At 35.1% G+C, this 20,906-nt stretch overlaps 1 protein-coding gene and 1 long non-coding RNA gene across 2 annotated transcripts in view; one reads left to right on the top strand and one right to left on the bottom strand.

The window, feature by feature from the left end:
* Nucleotides 1–163: 163 nt before the first annotated feature.
* On the top strand, nucleotides 164–4,268 carry LOC122239592. Its single transcript, XR_006218822.1, has 2 exons — nucleotides 164–1,160; nucleotides 3,253–4,268. It is a non-coding gene; the product is annotated as an uncharacterized LOC122239592 (long non-coding RNA).
* The window catches only part of RASA1 (RAS p21 protein activator 1), a 114,755-nt gene continuing 95,691 nt past the window's right edge, over nucleotides 1,843–20,906 (bottom strand). The window contains exons 13-25 of the mRNA XM_015536517.2: nucleotides 20,397–20,474; nucleotides 18,398–18,555; nucleotides 17,799–17,875; nucleotides 16,294–16,466; nucleotides 15,816–15,975; nucleotides 14,587–14,729; nucleotides 13,058–13,173; nucleotides 12,248–12,334; nucleotides 9,985–10,052; nucleotides 7,897–7,985; nucleotides 6,460–6,537; nucleotides 3,696–3,830; nucleotides 1,843–2,649 (exon numbers count right to left, since the gene is read on the bottom strand). Coding sequence (XP_015392003.2) covers nucleotides 2,566–2,649; nucleotides 3,696–3,830; nucleotides 6,460–6,537; nucleotides 7,897–7,985; nucleotides 9,985–10,052; nucleotides 12,248–12,334; nucleotides 13,058–13,173; nucleotides 14,587–14,729; nucleotides 15,816–15,975; nucleotides 16,294–16,466; nucleotides 17,799–17,875; nucleotides 18,398–18,555; nucleotides 20,397–20,474 — 1,446 coding nt within the window. The 3' untranslated portion in view covers nucleotides 1,843–2,565. The remainder of the gene's footprint in view (nucleotides 2,650–3,695; nucleotides 3,831–6,459; nucleotides 6,538–7,896; nucleotides 7,986–9,984; nucleotides 10,053–12,247; nucleotides 12,335–13,057; nucleotides 13,174–14,586; nucleotides 14,730–15,815; nucleotides 15,976–16,293; nucleotides 16,467–17,798; nucleotides 17,876–18,397; nucleotides 18,556–20,396; nucleotides 20,475–20,906) is intronic.

Here is a 20,906-nt window from a genome sequence, read left to right as displayed (position 1 = left end):
GTCAAGTGGTAGTCAGTATTTGTTTTCCTCAGTTACCTGAAAACATTACCAAATAGGTTTCTAAAAGAGAAATCAAATAAATATGCAGTCTTTTATTTTTTTTAATATTTTTTTAATGCTTATTTTTGAACGAGAGACAGAGCAGGGGAGGGGCAAAGGGAGACACAGAATCCAAGCTTTGAGGTGTCAGCACAGAGCCTGACGCAGGGCTTGAACTTCATGAACTGCAAGATCGTGATGCAAGCCGAAGTTGGGACGTGTAACCAATTGGAAGCCACCCAGGCATCCTGGTAAATATGCAGTCTTGAATAGTTGTCTCGATAAAAATATTAAGTTGCTATTAACCAGTAGATGGGTGTTATAGTTACTAAGAATTTTTCAAATTAAAGATGTTTAAGAAGTTTAATTCGAATTGAAGTGAGTTGATATTAAATGTAACTCCACAGACCTCTGTGCCAATTTCCTAAGGCGCAAATGAGGAAAATAATCACCTATGTTTCCTAGGATTAATTGGAATAGTGGTTGCCTATATTAAGTGTTAATAAATGTTGGATAGAAATAGTATTCAGGTATTTAACTGTGATTTTACTATTCTGTTTTATTCATAATTTGGAACCAAATTATGGATGTCTGCTGAATTTTTTCTGGAATACTGGTTGAAGGAATTCGGCAAAACTCAGTAGCCCTGTGAATCTGAATGTTATGGATACACAGCTTTCCTCAATGTCTGTGCATCCCAGGCTGCACCTTCCATTTAGAGTATATTTTAATTACATCTCAGTATTTGAGGACAGTATTTACTATATGCATATTCTTCTAATAATTTTTTATATTTTAGGTTTTTTATTTTTAGTTCCTTCTCACTTTAGAATGAGGAATGAAGTTCATTAAGTGTGATTTTATAAAAGTCGAATAGAAGAAGCTTAAGTTGACCATTTCCCAGTGCATTCCAAGTTATGTAGCAGTGCTGCTAGCCTCTAGACAGCACTGCGGAGTGTTGGTAATTTACCTTGTTTGTCTTTTAGGTCAGTAAGCTTTGGCATCTGAGCAGGGTCCACATTTATCTCTGCAAAGTCTCCTACCCAGCCCCATTTTAAAAGTTTTAGAGGCTTTATTTCATCATTGACCCAACTAGTTACTGCAACTTCCACCCTACAAAGGTAAATGACGTTTCCTATTCCAGCTTAAAAGATAAACGTGGCATTAAAATGTGATTAGTGGTGGAGAACTCGATTGCCTAGTGCTAGAATTTGGACCTCTTTGCTCCATGTCCCTTCTGGTCTATCCTTCATCCTGTAACCCAAGTGGGATACTCCCGTAAAGCAGGAGTGATGGAAAAGTAAAGTAATGGAATTGACACCAAGAGAAAGGAGCACAGGGCTGTCGAACACCACTGCTCACCTGCCTCCACGGAAGGCTTTTCTGCCATGTACTACTTTTTGTGTGCCTTCCCCCTCCTACACAATCATAGGAGGGAAGGAATTGTTACTTGTCTTTTTCTTGCTAGGCCTTGCTCTGGTACTAAATTTGAACTGCCCCTGAAGGAGAAAGAAAATAATGAAATGAAATGCTTAGCTGGATTTAGACAATTATTCAAGATATCCCTTGGTTTTATTTTAACTTAACCCTTGTGAATACTTCACAAAAATACATATACAGAAGCAAATAAAACTATACAAACTAAATATGCAGCAGATAGAACAAGTAGTCAGAAGTTCAAAGATGGAGAACTTTAAAAACATCAGTTTGGAAATGAATACTTTCAACAAAAGCATTCCAGGTGTTTTTAAACACAAATTGGTAATGTATACAATGGATGAATGGGGAACATGCCTTGATCAGTACAACGACCAATAATATTTATTGAATTCAAACTATTTACTGTTGTAAACATGTAACGAAAGCATCATGAGATCTAAATACAGTCTTTGACAATTCCAACAAAATAAGTGGTATGTTTAAAAAATAAAGCTGATGAGCAATAGATCCATTCTATATATTTTCTTTCAACAGTTCCAGCAAGAGAAATAGCACAGTATTTTAAAAAAAGTATACAGCAAAGATTGTTCCTATTATAATGGCAAACTCTGGAAACTGTAAATACAAATAGTCAATGAACAGTCAAACGGTCGTATTCCTAATGAGGAAGGAGTTACAGTAAGAACAGTCAGTGATCCAGTTATCCTCAATTGTCAACAGAATCCTTTCCTTTTTCTTGTCAGTTGGTTTCATAGTTCTTTTTTTGGCAATTGGATGTAGGGAAAATACATTTTCCAAGTTCAAGATACAGTCATAGCATTTTGTTGTGTGAAAGGTGATCTGTACACCAAGGCTCAGAAGTTGGTAAAGATTGATTCCGTATGTGGAAAAAGTGCAAATATCCTGCACAGATAGCTTACAAAAAGCTGCTGGCACAGTTACTCACCAGCAGAATCTTGGATTTTGTTTGCATAGCTCACACATCACTGGAATGTGGAAAAGTGTGCTATTTTTTGGCAAGAGCAAAGGAGACATTATACTGATGTGAATTACCGTGTTGGGCTTGCTGCACTTGGGCGAAGGCTGCTACCTGACATCATTAGTTTTTGTATACTGGTTTTGTTTTTGTTGAAGCAGTTCTGTTATGGCCAGGAGCTTTTTCAGTACATGCTAAATAAACAAAGAGAACAGTACAAAAATAATTAGTAAATAGGGTAACAGTCTGGTCAAATTTGAGGGAGCCTGGACTTGTAAAAAGCCATTATCAATTCAAAAGAATTCAAAAAATATTAACCATTCTACTCAAAAGATGAAACCGTAAAGGTTTCTATTCAGTCCTTGACTCAGTATTTTTGTACACTTTTAAAGTAAGTAAATTCATTTGTGTGGCATTCTCCTATCTACCTAGGATAGAACATCTTTCCAGAAAACATTTATCATTACAAATGACACATACATCTTAAACCCTGTAAGATGATGGAAGGACATTCAACTTGCAGCCTACTGAATACTTAAAGATTATGGAAGAAAAAGGCCTAAAATTTTTTAGTCAAATTGTCCAGTAAGAATTTTATTTTTAACTTAAGGCAGGCCATAATAAACTGCACCAGGTAGGGAGAAGACAGTATACATACCATGGACATGTAAGGAGGCCAGTGGCACACATCCTTCCTGCCTAAGCTTTTAATAAGCCAGAGTGTTATCTAAACTTGAGGATTTGGGGTTGAAGAAAACTCAAAGTCCCCAAACACAATGTTTTAATCTCTTCCACAGGGTCCCTGCCAAATGAATGGCCAGGCTAGTGACAGTATTCAGGAAGAGCTTAATAGAAATGGCATCTTCCCACGCCATGCTCCAGAATCTCTGAATCTGGAGCTTGCAAGTCACTTGGCCATGCACTGCATATGTGAGAGAAACAAAGAAAACGCCACCTCACTATTGACTTCGTTGTTCATTTGCCATCTTCAGAAATCACTGAAGTGTGTGAAACACATCATCGTTTGAGGTCACACTGTGCAGTATCAAACATACATAATTTTAGCCTGGGTCCACTATTCTTTTGCCAAGATCTTGGTGGAGTTATGATTCAGATTCTTAAAAATGTAACTGAGAACAGTTTTGACCATAATTCAGCGAATTCCCTCTCAATTTTATGCTGACATTCTGTTTAAGTGTTAATCAAACATCACTGTTAGTGAAGGCCGGCAAAAACCTACCTGCTGTGCACCCCGTTCATTGCTGAGTGTTCGCAGTTCATCTGAATGGGCCACACAAATCTCATGCAGTGCTGCTAAATCACGAGACAGGTCAGTTCTAGAATGCTCTGTAGTGTCCGGAAGTTCAGGTACATTCTTTAAGAGAATCATAAAACTGCGTTTACAAATACAAATCTTTATAGTCACTTCTGAAAAGATCCTAATTGCTTATAGTAGACAGAATTTTTAACATAATATTCTCTTAAACTTCTCTTAATATTCTAAGGACTTACTGAAATGTAACATTCAGTGCTAATTCTGATAAAACACAGAATCTGTGACCTCAGCATTCACATCAAACCTTATGTGTGGTTTTCTACCACATAATGGCAGAATATTGTACAGTACTGTTATTCTAAATAAATGGGTTTCCTAAACCCCTTTATTTAGAGTTCTGGGTTTTATTGATCTGGTATATAGGCAAAAAAACCCCAAAAAGACAAAACAATACAGTGTAACAGCTAATCTGGATTAAATGCAACCTAAACTTAAAATGCCTCTGTTCTTGCAAACTAAACTTCATTATTCAGCCGGTATATTTTGTTTGACTTTATCAGTATATATAAGAGTTACACTATGAAAGTGTGATGAGAACATGTCAGGCCTGTAATTATCTGTGGACTATGCCCAAAACATTTGCTTATGTGTGGAAATGATCACTGTTAATTATGATATCTTCAGGTAACGTTCATTAAATAACTTAGTACTTTATTAGCACTAAATAATCAATGTTAGTTTCAGCCTGAGAATAAACTTTAACATGGGCTCAGCCTGCTGGTAGTTTTGAATAAATCCACTCCTCTCCCTAATGATGATAATACTTGTTAATTCAGTTATTCATTTATTCATGCAGTGAATGAAGGATTACAGAAATGAAAGACTGTAAGTGCCTAGGTCACTCAGTTAAGTGTCTGACTCTTGATCTCAGCTCACGTCATGATCTCATGGTCTGTGGGTTCAAGCCCCACATTGGGCTCTGCCCTGGCAGTGCACAGCCTGCTTGGGATTCTCTCTATGCTTCTCCCCTGCCTGCCCTCTTGTTCCCTCTCTCTCTTAAAAAAAAAAAAAAAAAAAAAACTACAGTATTTGCCTTCAGGGAGCTTGCAGTCTCTGTAGAAGATACGTAAACGAATCACAGCAACACAGAGATATCAGAGATGTGCAGAGGACTCCTGGGAAGCAGAACAAAAGGTATTTGATTCAGGTTTAGTGCTCATCAAAGCCCTTCTGAAGGAGATACTTCAGGTGAGTGCTGAAAGATGAATTTGATTTTTGCAGGTGGTAAAGGAATATAAGAGCGTGAGGAGACAGGAAGAGTATTGGGAATTTGAAGCACTTTGAAAGGATACATTTTGAGGCCTAACTAGGAAAATGATGAGGAAGCTGGAATGTTGACACTTGTGGAGTATTAATGGAGTCCTAACCATTAATCTGAAGAATCTAAAAACTAGAAATATAGCTTAAGATAAAGCTAGCTGGTATTAAATACTGGACAGTTTGATTTTTGTTTTTTTGAGAGTGTGTGTGAACAGGGGAGGGGCAGAGAGAGAATCCAAAGCAGGCTGTCAGCAGAGCCTTGACGTGGGGCTTGAACCCCCAAACCACAGGATCATGACCTGAGCCAAAGTTGGATGTTTAACTGACAAGTCACCCAGGCGCCCCTTGACAGTTTTCAATTTTTTCAGTCCTTGACCAGCTGTGTTTTTTTGATAATCAGAAATACTGGTATCTGCAAAACTTCCCTGAGTTCATATATAAGAAAGATGGACATTTGGCATTGGCCCCTGTATTTCTCAATTTTATCCTAAGTATAAACTTATGCTGTAAATAACTTTTTACACTTGTTTTTATCCCCGAGGTTGCAAACTCAGGGCCCTGGGACAGTGCTGGTTGCTTTCATTGCATACTGGTGTGGCTGTGTTTTTAACTGAATTCGAATACCTTAAGGCAGGACATGGGTACCTCAGTCTCCTACCGTAGCATTCCCTAATGTCATACACCTGGCTAAAGTGATCACCTTTTTCATAAACCTGTTTTTTATATATGAACTGGATCACTAATGTATTTTAGTTTTTAATTGATTCAATGTCTGAAAGTCTACAATCAAGACTATTCAACTTTACTAAGAAATACAGGATCTTATAAATTGTGTGTGTGTGTATATATGTATACATACTATTTGTGTATAATTTATATGTATACAATTACATATATACACATAAAATACATATATATAATATATAAATTCCCTGTTTTATCATTACAGTTTATTTATAAAGGCCCAATTAAGACATAGGTAGTACCACTAAATGAAGTGTAACACTAAATCCATGTATTTTATTCTAGAAAAGCCTCAAGAACACTCATTCCAGTCCATTTATTTAACCTGGTCAGATCTGAATCATCGATCTTATTTCAAATGCCATACACTAGCAGTTAAGTAAATACAACAACAGATTATCACAGTAAGGAGATTGAACAGCTAAAAGATAATGAAGGTCAAGACAGAAATAAACATAAGTACTACAAAAGCCATAGTGAATACTTGGCATAAACCATTTAGTGTAGGAACAAATGGTTAAAATAATTTGGGAAAGCAGGCAAAGATAGGCAGCTTTTTGTTTTGTTTTTTCCCAGATGGAAAATCTAAGCTATTGCTTAAATACATTAACTCTCAGCTATATTAACTATAGGTGTTAAAGTACTTCAAAAGTTACACACATACCCCAAGTTCATCTAAAAACATGATCATACGATGTTTGTTACTTTTGATAAATGGATTGACACCTTCCATATAGGGCTCCTAAAAACATAAAAACAAAAACCTTACAATTTACAGATCAAAAACAAACACTGATCGATAACGACCATACATGTAGCAAGAATTCTTACAATCTATGCCCATCAATAGCAATACATGTTCACAAGAATTAATTTAACCATACAAATTTGTCTTCTAATAAAAGCAAATAACTAAACTGAGGAACTGGAATCTTTTTAATGAAAGAAATTCTGGATGAAAAGAAAACACTGAGCAATGACCAATAACTTTTGACTTCCCGAAAACTTGACTGATAGCCTAGTTTTGACCAGAAGCCTTACTGATAACATAGTTGGTTAACACATATTTTATATGTTACATATATTCTCTTCTGTATTATTACAATAAAGCTAAAGAAAATACTAAAATCTTAAAATATATTTACAGTACTGTAACAGCCATAAGTGGACCTGTACAGTTTGAACCTGTTGTCAAGGGTCAACTAATTCAGATAGAATTACTGAGAAACTATTATTTGCCAACTGCCAAGATAAACATGAGCCAAACCAAGAGGTTAGAATGTAGCAGACTACAAACAATTAAAATACAGTGAGCTCAAGATTGCAACAGGAATATATACTACTCACAACCTGCTTCAGGATTCAGATAAATTCAAATGCTAAACCATACTACGAATTGCTCTCCATACTAAAATCTTAAGCCTGTTTAAAAATGTGCTATGTTGTAAAACAAAAAAGGTTTAACACAAACTCTTTTAAAATCAATAACAAATGGTAAGGAACTCTAGTCAATTCCACAGAAACAGACATGAAAAGTAAAAGTAACATTATGGTTAGCAAAAATTAAAAACAATTAATAGTCACTGACTTTTGGCAAGGATCTGAAGAACAAAAAGTCTTACCTAAGAATTTTACTCCAAAGTTAAAGGAAGTAAATGGACAATTTTGAAAGAAAGTATGTATGGATACTTGTTATAGCAGTATTTATAACAGTGACAAGTTGGAAGCCATCTAAATAATGAGTACAGGAGTATTTAACACCTACATGACAACATAATCATTAAAAATAATACAATAGTTGTACAGCAAGAAGTTTGTTAAATACTGACAAAATCAGGCACCATGGTATGATCACCACTAAATATTAATGCTTAGGAAGTGGGATCATAGATGGATGTTTTAAAAACTCGTCTGAGTTATTTACAGTAAATGTTTATTATGAATTAATGAGATGGATTAAGGTATGTTTAAAAATATACTTAGTGATTTTCTTTATAAAATAGCCACTATTGAAAATCTACCTAAACTGTCCATATTTCATGGTTTTATTATGTCAAAATTTCATTTGTAAGTGGCATTTTAAAGTATCAAAAGGTTTTACCTTAGCTCCAAATTCCACAAGATTTGCTAAGTTCTGCACAGATTTAGCCACTAATATCAGTGTTCTTGCAGCAATAGGAGACGGGGAATCTATGAGAGAGAATTGGGCACAGGTAATGACACTGACTCCAAAGGCATTTTCAGGTAAAGCGTTATAAATTTAGCACTTTAATATTTCTTTACCGGGGGCGCCTGGGTGGCTTAGTCGGTTAAGCGGCTGACTCTTGATTTCAGCTCAGGTCATGAATGATCTCATGGTTCATGGGTTCGAGTCTCACGTCAGGCTCTGCGCTGACAGTGCAGAGCCTGTTTGGGATTTTCTCTCTCCTTCTCTCTCTACCCACACCCCCCCCCCCCCCACTGGTGTACTCTGTTTCTTTCTCAAATAAACATTAAAAATAAAATTTATTTACTGTTAAAAATACTAACACTCTTCCATTTAGAGCTCAATCTTTTTTGGGAATTACATGACCTGTATAAATCAAAAAACAAGTTAAAGGGGGTAAAGTTAAATAAACTGATCAATATTTATAGTTTGTGAAAAGGTCGGTGCTACAAGACTCAGCAGTTCTCAACTGGTTGGTATTTCAGAACACCTCAAAGCCTGCTTTATCTTTATCGCTAAAGAAGGGTCATTCCACAAACCCTTCATGACAATTCGCAAAACTAATTTCAACCCACTCAGGTTAGCAATTTGCAGTCTGTGCACTTCCCTACTCCCAATCTTCCAGTGACTACAAAATCACTTTAAAGCTCAAAAACAAAGATAACATCTGGGACTTTTGCTTTATTTTAAGGAGAGAAAAAAAAAAAAAAACAAACTTAGAATAGTGTAGAATAAACTATGAAGATTAGTCAGGAGACCTTTCCCTATAGGATGTACATAGTAGGCTACAAATGAAAACTGTAGCGATTACATATAATCCCTGAAACATAACAATTACTTCACAGTAAAAATGCATAGCTAAGTCTATTTGTCTAATTTTAGATTGTACTTTTTATCTTAAGCTGAACTATAAATAAGTAGTGCCTGGTGGCTAGGAGGCCAACATTCAGATAAACCAGTCTCTCCAAAATCTAAACTTTTTTTTTTTTTTAACGTTTATTTTTGAGACAGAGAGAGACAGAGCATGAACGGGGGAGGGTCAGAGAGAGAGGGAGACACAGAATCGGAAGCAGGCTCCGAGCCATCAGCCCAGAGCCTGACACGGGGCTCGAATTCAAGGACCGCGAGATCGTGACCTGAGTCGAAGTCGGACGCTCAACCGACTGAGCCACCCAGGCACCCCTAAACTCTAATTCTTAATAGAACCAGAGATTTAACCATTTGAGTAGCAACAGAAGATAATGACAGACATCTGGTGACTATAATAAGGTAAAAATTCAGATTTAGTCCAAAATATGTTTAAATACAACTTTGAGCTTCTAATTATCAAAATAAAAACGGTTCAGGTTCCTTCTGTTCCTAATGGCTCATTATTACATTTGGAGTCACAGGGATCACCGTTTCCCTTTCTTCCAAAGAAGCCTACGGCATCTGGAAGTCCTTCCATAATAGATACACGGGAAATAAACCCAAATCTGCTTTGTTGGGAGTTTAAACTGGCCAATTAAAACCTCTCCTCTCTACAGGGCCACAAGTATTCACAGAGCACTACTGAACCTGTAGCTATCATTTTAATGTGACCTGAAAATACAACTTGCAGTAGTAGTGATAGAGTCTAGTGTGGACTAAAAGCACAAGGAAAGCTCTTCCCAACCTGAAAAAGCCAAGTTGCAGATTGGAAAAAGTCATCATAATGTGAGTTTCAGACACAGGTAGGGATGGGGAAAGAGTGACACGTGTCTAGTCACGCCACCTCAGGCTTCAGATATTAGATGGAAAGACAAGGTAAGTAAGAGAGGGTAAATAGCAAAAGGAAGGAAGAAGAAAAGGGCACTTTGGAATGCTTATGTCAAGTTTTAGAACTTGATAATAAAAAATCAGATGTCAAAGATAAAATGAGATACAAGGTAAAAAAATCAGATGTCAAAGATACAATTTTATTCTAATTTTTTTAATTTTAAAATTTTATCAAAAGCTGATTACCTGAGATGATATTAAACATCCGTGGATTCAGGATGGCAGGACAGATAAGTCGAAGAAAAACAAAACCACTGAATGGGAGGGAAATTTTCTTTTTTAGAAAACTATATATGTTACATAAAAATAATAAACAAAAGTTTTAATACTTGTAGAACCATCAACTATGAATTAATATAAGGAAGCCCAAACATAGCTTCAAGAAAATAATAAGCTAAAGTATCTTACTTTAAGAACATGTATCTCTGCTTCTTATACTAGTTCCTTTTCCCAAACTTGGAATTTTCAGTTTATTTTGGAAGATTTAGGTTGTATCTGTAACATTTACGGTCTTGGCAACTCTTTATTTATCCCGCGCTAGTAGTGCATCTTACACTTGCTTTGAGGAAGGAGTAGTATTAGGAACACTAAGAATTTCTGAAATACTATAGGAGTACAAATAAACCTTTTTATAGATACATAGTCCTGTACGGTCCTAAAACTTATATTCTCTCACTTCTTTCTTTACTTATTTAAATAGAATAGCCCTATAAAGTCGTTATAAATCAAGTTGATTATTCTGATTTTGTTAATGAATTACCAAATAAGAGCCCACTGTAGTAGGGAAAAGTGACTTCCTGATAAGTGAAAATGTATTCAATTTAATGTTGAAAAGCTTTTATGATAATAAAGAAAAAGACCTCACCTTCTCCATTACGGAGAGGGTAAACCAACTCCTCAGCATTTACTTTCCAACATCACAACAGTTCACTTCTTTTTGGACTCTTAGAAATGGTTGTTACTTCTCAGATAGCATTTATTGCAATTGTAATACACAATTATCAGCTCTTTAAATACCTCTTTTAAACTAATTTGTGAAGAATCTTGCATAAATTTTGTTTGAAAACATTTTAATACTTAAGTCTTTGAATCTGAAATCTAACCTACCAACATTTAATCATGAAAGAATTTCAGTATGCAAGTCTACTTTCTGTGTATTTTTAGAGGGAATTTAACTTTAAAAAGGATACTAGGACCTACACTAGGGTCAGAAATCATCACCTTGGGCATAAGTGCCCCTTAAAAACCCTATAGTGTCCAACAATTCACATAGCAGAATTTCCTGCTGCATTTGCTTAACAATTATACTCATTTGAAACTGAGTTTACAAAAACTTTAATTTACATCATATACACAACTGTGCTGAAACATGCTTATAATTCTTTTCTAATTCTCAGTCACTACTAAAGCCAAGACATACAGAATCTACAGTTCTTCAACACTCATGTCCTATCATTACTAACCAAGAGAAATTTTAACTGTAGAAAGAGTAGAAAACCTCTTTTACAAAACTCAGGCTTGGGGCAGGATTAACACACATTTTTCAAAATCACCTGTATAGTATTTGTGTCTTGAGTGGTTGTCTAACTTCTTTTTAATGGGATATAAAATGACTGACAGTATATATTCTCCATAATATCTTATTATTTGACTGCTATATTCTCTGATGCTTTTGCACTGAATCTCCAGTTGTCTTCAGTGGGCTGGAGGTACTTAACAAAAGCCTATAATAGCTTAGAGATTTTGACTGGATCTTAGAAGCCTGGCCTTTAGTTCTGCCTCAGCACTACATGACCTTAAGCAAACAATTTTAACCTCTTCTAGAGCTGCTTCCTCATTGGAAAAGTAAGTTAAAATAATGATAATGAAGTCCCTTTGTGTAAGATACAACATTCTGTGACTTGCCAAAGCAATTCCTCCTAATTACTGCACAGCAGGCACACAGAAACACAGCTTCACAACTAGACTGGAGATTAGCCCAGAGTCACAGACTATTATAAACCAAACAGTCAGTATCTCAAGGGTCAAATATTGCTCCTCCTCTTTAGCATCACATCAATCTGTTCCACTCCTCCCACTGTCCCCTTCCCTCCTCTTCTCTGTGCATATACGTGTATATGCCTATATGCATGTAGATATGTGTTGTGTATATGAAGAGTACTATATAAGATTAAAAAAATCCCAAATAGTTAACTATGAGTGTTCAGGTTTTTAGAAAACGTATACAGTAGCTAAACATCTCTTAGTAACTTCCAAAAAAAACCCACAGTAAAGTTATAGTTTCAAAGCCTCTGAACTCAGAAAATATTCAACAGGACTCTGACATCAAAGTCAGAGAAAAAAGTCTTCAATACTGTTAGTTGTTAGTCTTCAAATTTTCACGGTTACCCACTTGACTCTCCATGCATGCTATACATAATGATAAAATGAATGAATTGATGAGCCTTACCTAACAACTCTTGTTCTCATGGTCGTATTTGTAGGCCACTTGTGCTGGACAGATTTCTGTAAACACCCATAAATATATCTCAGTGTCCTGCCAAAACAACACAATTGTCTCAATACATAGAGTGAGGCAAAATGCTGATCTCACTGCAGCCAAAAGCTTAATTTACCAAATACATGTTTTAATGCAACTTGCCTTCCCCCCCACCCCAAAAGTACTCTGCTACAAGTAACAACACATTTAGCAAGGGATAACGAAAACAAGTTGTCATCATCAATTCATTCAGCTAGTTCTTTACATTTACTTTGGGAGAAATTTTACCATTTTTAGAATATTTCTGTATTAATGAAAAAGATGAAACAAAGTACAGGAATGAGGATACAGAGGAAATACTAAGTTTAGATGCCAGGAAGACAGATTTTTGACTTAAGTTCACTCCTACCTGAGTGAGTTCACTTACACTAACAGCTGTTAGGCAGATACTAATTATCTGGTGCATATCTAACCAAGATCTGTATGATCCCCTCAAATCTGAGACTATTAAGTCTCTACTCACTACCAAGTTACCGTAGAAACCAGACATAGTAGCCTATATAAAAAGGTTTTTATGTTCATGTAAATATGTCACCACAGTGGTTTCTTCAAGTCACTCTTTTGCCTTAAACACAATTTACCTTATAAAGATGAAAAACCCTAACTTTTTCAGAGTATAAAAACAGGACAGTGGAAAAGCTTACACATGTTTTAGAAATACAAATTTTTCAAAATGTAGATACACAATTTCTTGTCAAATTAATAAATTTCACCACTTACGGTGGAAGTATTTCTGAAGCCATGAATATTTTCTCCACAAGTTCTGAAAGTATGTTCAATAGGTGTGCTAAATTAGTGTTCACATCTTCATTTTTTTCTAACTTTGATGGACTTAACTAAGAGAAGGAATAAATCAATATAAATGCATCTTGCCAATGATAAATGCAAATGAATCAAGGCAATCAAATAGTTGTTTTCAAGGTTCTCTGTTTTTCCATTTTTCAATCTGTTTTAGTCTTGGGGGTAAGTATAAATGGGAATTTTAAGGCAGTCTGCTCTTTGGAGCTCATTTACTATTAATTTCCAATTACTCAACTGAAGAATAAGCAGTGATTATTCAACACTTTTCAGCTGTTCTGGGATTAATACCAGTGTTAAAGTTCTCTTTTATTCATTCACCATGCTTTACCATAGATTTTTACAGGCACACAAATTGAATTAGACATTATTTAAAGACTATATATATTCTCAACTAGAAGACAAAACCCCATCTTTAGTGGCCACGTATTCACAAATATACCAGGAATATGAGAAGAATGATTACCATAGATTATACAATCTATTTTATTTATTTGGAAAAAAAAAAAGATTAAAATAGAAAGGGTTTTCTGAATGCCGTAGGCAGAATAATGAACGTTTCTCAACATTTTTCCAGTACCCTTTGAGATCTAAGAGTTCTGATCTAGAAACAATGGACTAGATTTATCTACGTCTCAACTCCCTAGCCTGAATCCAGTGTCCACAGACTCTCTTCAGACTTTCTCCACTTCTGTATCCATTTCAGTTAGGCCAACTATGTCATTACCCCAGGTTTTCAACACTAAATCAATTTCTTCCCTCTATGTTAATTAGTAAAAACTGGCAACTTGGTGCAAAATTAACATCTGACAGGTCCCAGTGTATGTTATCAAAAGCAATTCCTTCTTTTATTAACTTGGTATCAGATCTAAAAAATGTATTTAATATCTTCCTTCTATAGATGTTCTTTCTACCTTGAAAATCAGATGAGAGAAGAGCCATGTGAGATTCCATTCTTTATCTTAATGGTTTATTATGAATATACACTGAAGGCTTAATAATTAATCCTAAAAGGATGCTTTTATCTGCTTTTGAATGGATTATATCGTACTTCTTTCCCCCAAAAAGCCTTCAAGGACACCCCTAGTTGTTATTATGAAGTGTTTCACAGACCTTAACTATGTTATAAAACGTTAAGTCTCCAGCAAAAACTTCAATTTATGTTATATACACTTTCTGAAAGCAGCATATCCTTTATCATTAGTACAGCAGGAGAAATGAGAAAGTACGTTCATTAATTCCTGGTGCAATTTCTGATTTTTAGTCTCAAAGTACATCTTTTTTAAAAAGTCTGTTTTGTCTAATGTTTTTCTAAATGTCTCACAAAATGTGTAAGTGCTCTGATGAATAATTTTAGAAGCTAATATATTTGCCTTAAAACATAATTAGCTATAAAGCATTACCTATTAAAATACCCCCTTTACTTAAATACTTAAATATGAAATTCGTACCTCGCAAGACTGCTTGCTTTCCATGATCTTTAAAATCGAGTCTTTCAAAGCATGATGAACAAACTGTGTAGCAGTGGCTTTCATATACTGCTCCATCAAGGTGCTCGCAAGTGTTGTGGCTCGAAATAGAGTAGTGGCTTCATCTACACAAGTATTTATTTTGAAAGATTATTTGTAAAGGACTGTACTAATGTGAACGAGACTGGAAATTAACTTCATTTTTAAATACCTCATTTGTATGCAGCATTGAAGTACTGATTATAATAACAACCTGTATTTCTAAAACTTAACTCTTCAAAGGACTTTACTACTTCATTAGATCATCAACAGACGGTGTTGACACTGCCATATTCATAAGAAGAGAACAAAAAGGCTTAAAATGATTCTATGACCTGTAAGACCAAAGAGCCAGTGAGTGACAAAACTCCTATCGGAATTCAGCTTTGCTGTCCACTGAGCCCATGCTTTGAAAACTCTGAGTTGATTTCCAAATCAGAATATAATTATGTGGTATAAACAACTAGACCTATCATCTGGATCATTCTGTAGTGTGTAAAAACACCAAGTCTCTATCATATATACCTGAAACTAAGAAGATATTCTATGTCAATTATACTTTCGTTTTTTTTAATGCAGAAAATGAACCCCCCCCCCTGCCAAAGTCCCAGTATAAATCATTAGCCTGAAGTATGGCTATTGATGACCTAAAAAACACAAACACTGCCAAAAATGACAATCTCAGTGTAACATATGGACCATCACTTTATCCTTCCTGACAAATCTGTATGTTTTTACATATTCTATGATTGGGAGGAAATAGTTCTAGTTTCTACAATTTATTGGGGAACCTAGAAGCAAGCACCGTTACTGAGCCAAAGTGCTAGTTGGAAAGGGGTTAATTGTGACAAATATGTAAGCTGTTACAAAGCACTGTGGATCCAGCTGCATTGCTACAAATAAAATGCAACCATCACTCAACTTTTGTGCAATGGATTAGTAAGTCAAATATAAACAAGAGAACATGGTAAGTCTACCAAACTGTTCTTAAAATCAAGTACCATGTGCCATGAATAGGGACAAAAAGTCACTTTCTTATGGCTTCTAATAGTTCACCATGACAGAAACTTGTTTGAAATACTAACTGGTTCCCACAGCCAAATGTTAGCCAGCCCAAGAATTTTAAAGATGATGTCATTTTAAAGTATCACACCAAAATGTCCATACTTTACCTTCCATGCTTATTTCTCTGTCATTTAGTGTACATAACAACAATGATTCAAGCTTTTCATGAAGAAAAATCCTCAGTAGGATGCTAGCCAGTAGTGTTCGGTCCTGTCCACATACATGTGATAAAGCATAGACTACATGAAGCTCCTTTTGCAGTATAAGCTAAAAAGCACATCAAGAAAGATTGTTGAAAGTATGCGGCATTAAACTCTCAATGAGACTAACAGGAATTGTGTTATGTTCTTCTATTCAGAAATCTGTTCTATTGAAAACATCTGTTAAAACTAGAATGAGTTTATTGCCTACATATCTACAGTCTCTTAAGACCAACATCTTCCTAGCACAAGGCTTTTCAACCTTCTGTGCCTATCACTGTGCATTAAGCTATACCATTTCTATAATTAATGGATCTTTTATTTAAATGTTAAATATTTCTGTTAATTCCATCAAAAATAATTAGACTGGTAAATAACTTAATACCTCTTTAAATTCACTGTACTCTTCTTCTGGCATGATTTTTTCCATAGAATATCGTGCTCGGACACGCAGGGATCCTGGTTCAATACCTTTTAATGGTATATGGGAGCTCAGCAAAAACCATTCATCTGTGGCATGCCCTTTCTGTAACCGGCTCAACTGGCAGCGCATAAATACTTTGATAGAAAAACATCAAATGATTACCATCTAAAAAGATGACACTATAATTAGTCATACAAGTAAATTTTCCTGACATTTTGTTTTCTCTATAGTGTTAGATGCTTTAAAGGACTTTTCAGTGGTAACACAAAACCAAGAGTTGACACTTCATATACTTCGTTCACTTAATGAATGCCTACTGTGTGCCAGACTATGGTGCGCAGGGACATGGGACACAGACATGATTAAGACATGGTCTCTGACTTGCATTGGAGGTCACCGTCTAGCCAAGAAGGCAAGAAATCAATTATGGTTCCATGTGGGAAGTGCTGTAACAGTGCTTAATGCTACCGAAGTACAGAGAAATAATACATAATTCAGCCAGTGGAGGTTAAAAATCCATTCCAAACAGGTAACCCCTAAAGCTAATGTGTAACAGGATGGGGAAGTGTAGCTAAAGAGAAAGGCAGAGAAAAAGAAAAAGTGAGCACAGTTCAAACAGAAGGTACAGCGGGCACGTTTAAAATCCATTGATTACTTAAGAACTACTAAGAAGGCTGGCATACCTAGAGAGGACATACCACAGATACACTATGAAAGCAATGGGAGGAGTGAGTGAGGAAAGGGCTTTTCTTCTCTGTTTACCAGGGGTTTGGATTTTATGTTTGAAGTAATGGGAAACCACTAAAAAAATGTTAACCATTTAAATAGTACAGAAATTACAGAATAACTATTTTACAGAGAAAAATTCAGGCTTTGATCTGTTAATGCCTATCATTTCTTTCCCTACGCCTGACTTTTAAGAAGGTATTAGCCTAATTCAGTGTGGTGTGAACTGTTAAATCCCACTGCCACCTGCTTCAGCAGAGGCTGGGCAAAGGTGTGCTACCAAGAACAAGCACTGAGAAGGTTCATCAGAAATGAATAAATAGTAGACTAATTTAAAGAAAAAAAATTAATAGAGTGCTTTTATTCACTTACATCAAACTATATGGAAAGAGGAAAAACCTTAACAGTAGAAAGAAGGGATAGTGGAAGCACCACAGAAAGAGGGCCGCTCTCACTGTCCTCTCGTTCTTCCCATCTACTGGGGAGAGGAAGATGAGAGAGATGATACAGAGTTTAGTAACAAGGACTTAAGTTTACAGTAGGTACAATTTAGCGATTTTGGCCTTTTTTTTCTTAAACGTTTTCTCAACAATCAAAGCTTTTTAGAAGTACAAAAAGAAACTATGTTATTAAATTATGCCATTTGCTCTTTTGTAAATCTCTGTTTTAGACTACATTTCATATAAATTTAAAAAGTATAACGTGTTTTACTTCAGTAAGAAATTTCTGTATCAACTTACAGATATCAGGATCTTTGCTTTTCTTTGTTTTGTTACTAAGAGTTATTTCAAATCTGTTAATGTCAGGAGGAAGATCACTAAAGGAGCAAAAAGAAAAAGAATTAACAAAACATCCTGGCATCAAACTATCTAATTCTTTTATTTCTAGTATCAAATAAGTTCTTTATATCTGCTACTAAACAGTTTGAACATGCTGGATTTAAAAATGGATACAAAACATGTTATTATCTATAAGACAGGAATGCAGACAAGCAAATCATTCCTACTATCTTTAACCTCAAGTAAATCCTGGAAACCCTTGTAAACATTTTCTGTGTGTGTGTTAGTAAATGATTTTATACTTGTCAGTAACGCTAATTCACATTAGTAACTAGGTGAAAAACCAAGGACACAGCATTTCACTAATCAAAAGTGACCATATACAGCAGGGGAAAAAAAAAAAAAAAAAAAAAAGTATGTACTATTAAAACGCCTGGACTGGTACCTTGTTCTGACCATTGAGATACAGAGATGATGGGGGGAGGAAGGGAAGGGACCACGAAAGAAAATGCAACAGGATAAAAGAAAATGATTTAATGTAATACTAAAATAAGACTTACTCAAAGACAAACTCTTCTGACCATACTGGGTTTTGCCCTTCCCTTGCATGAGTTTTTGCTACCTGGACACTGTTCAGGTAGATGTTACAATATGGATTTGTAAAATGTTTTACGGGGAGTTTATGGGCTTCTTCAATGTGTAAAACAAGACTGCTGACCTAAAGGAAACACAAAAGTTATTACCCCAGATTTTAAGACTTATGCATTAGGCTTCAAAAGCAATTAGTATAAAATAACCAACCAACCAAAAGTAACTTATTTTTCTCCTTTCTTTAGAAAATGACCTGTAATTACATTTTCCTCCTGTGTGATATATAAAATACAACATTCAAGCATTTGAAATAATTCTTCTCACAAAAAGTGCAGTTTTATTTTACAAGTTAATCCTCCAATTATATTCTTGCAGTAATTTAATGAAATGCATCATTTTTACTAAAAAACAGTGGTTCAGAGAAAATGAAACAAAGAGGATTTTTTATTAACGTAAGTAAACAATTGTCACCACCCAAATCAAAATCCTGTAAGTTAAAATAAAGCTCATGTGGAAGATTTATTTCTATAAACCTCTACAGCTAGAAACTATTTTTTAATTTTTTTTTTTAAGAGAGAGTGTGACAGGGGGAGGGGCAAGGAGAGAGGGGAGACAGGATTCGATGTGGGGCTCGAACCCACCAACCATGAGATCATGACCTGAGCCAAAACCAACTGCTAGACATTTAACCGACCGAGCCACCAAGGCGCCCCCAGAAAATATTTTTAATACACTGATTATGCCTTCTCGTTTTACAGAAAAATATACAAATCCAAAGAAACTAAGTTATTTGTCAGTTTTGGCCAAAACCTAGACCATTTGCTTTCTAATACCAGGCCCTCTTTCCCTCTGGCCATACACTACTTGTGTGGCATTGGACAAGGTGGCCTCACCTCCTCTATAATAACATTAGGATCAAGTCTACACTGCAAGTTGTTGTAAGGATTAGCAATAATATGTGTAAAAGTTCCAGCAGAGTACCTGCAAAAGGGCTCAAGAGATAAAAATGGTAACTTTATAGCTATAAAGTTTCACACAAGACACAATATGCAAAAACTTAGTCTGATTTTTTAGAGCTTACAAAATGTTAAATTATGATTTGAGAACACATAACAATTATGTGTATAATTAAATGTCCTTGGAGAAAGGGTTATTAGACTTTTGATTACAGGAACTATAACTTACAGTCATCTAAATATTAACCATTTATTCACTTGAAATAGAGCAATATATTAAATTCACAAAGATTACTAGAAATTTCCATAAATAAAACAAATACTCTACTAAATGTTCCTCATAACTCCAAAATGTTAAAATTACTTAACTTTTTCCAACTATCTAGGGATAGCTATTAAAAAAAAAGATATGGAGGGTATAGAGTTGATTTTACATAACCTAGGAAGAAAGAGAAAGCCCAGCTTAACTCTATAAAATGATCACGTATGACATGTTAAGGTTCAAATAAGACAGGATACTAGTTATGTAATAGGTTTCAAAAGCAATTACTATAAAGTGAAAAACTGAAAAGTTTACTGGGATTAATGCTTAAAGTCAGATGATTATTTTCAAAAAAATACCTTTAGTGCTACCTTTTTAAAGCAGGCCAAAATAATTTTTTGAGGAAAAAAATAATGAAAGTGCCCAACAGAATGGTTTTTGTTGTTGTTGGTTTGGTACTGTTATTTTAAGTAGAAGAAATAAAATCCTTGGTATGTATTCAAAAGATGGCATTATGGACTAAGTACCCACTTAGGTATATAAAGAATATTCTCTTTCATAAATAACTATTTCTCTTGCTACTGAAGCAAGCAGAAGCATGGTTTTAAAACTCCTGGAAAGACAAACTTCTCTTCAGAATTCAAAAGTGTTTGTAATGTTGCCCAAAACAGTTCAGCTAGAAATAAAAATGAAGAGCAAAGTAACAAAGCAAAATGTGACAACCTCAAATCAAAGAAAATTAAGTTTCACCTGACGCAGGCGTTTATTAGATGTCCCCGGACTACTTTTCCGTAAACTGCAGAATGCCTGCAGACCTTTCATCCAATCCTACAAAAAAATGACAGCATTTCAAAGAAATATACTATACTTTATTCAGTTTCTGATCATTTTTTTTTCAAATTCAAGAGTTATTTCCTATTCCAGACTGCCATTTCTACACTCAACAGTATGTTGCACTTTAATACATTTGTGGCCCCATAAAGTTAAAACAATGACCAAAACTATTATAATAATTCTTAAAACTGTATTTCTGTAGAATCCCTAAATTAATGTTAAGTACACCACGAGTGACCATTAATTAGTCCCAAGCTAAAATTATATATGGTCATTAAGCAGTCATGTTTTGTGAAAGGAGGGCTGAGTACCAAACCAATTGACCGTGTTTTGACTGGTCTGATGACGAGTACTCTAATCTTACCTTAGACCAGGATATAGGTAGAAACGTGTAAGGGGATCTGGGTTATTAATAAGCTTTTCAAA

The sequence above is a fragment of the Panthera tigris genome, chromosome A1 (assembly GCF_018350195.1).
Source record: "Panthera tigris isolate Pti1 chromosome A1, P.tigris_Pti1_mat1.1, whole genome shotgun sequence".
Lineage (NCBI taxonomy): Eukaryota > Metazoa > Chordata > Mammalia > Carnivora > Felidae > Panthera > Panthera tigris.
This window is presented reverse-complemented; position numbering and strand designations above follow the sequence as displayed.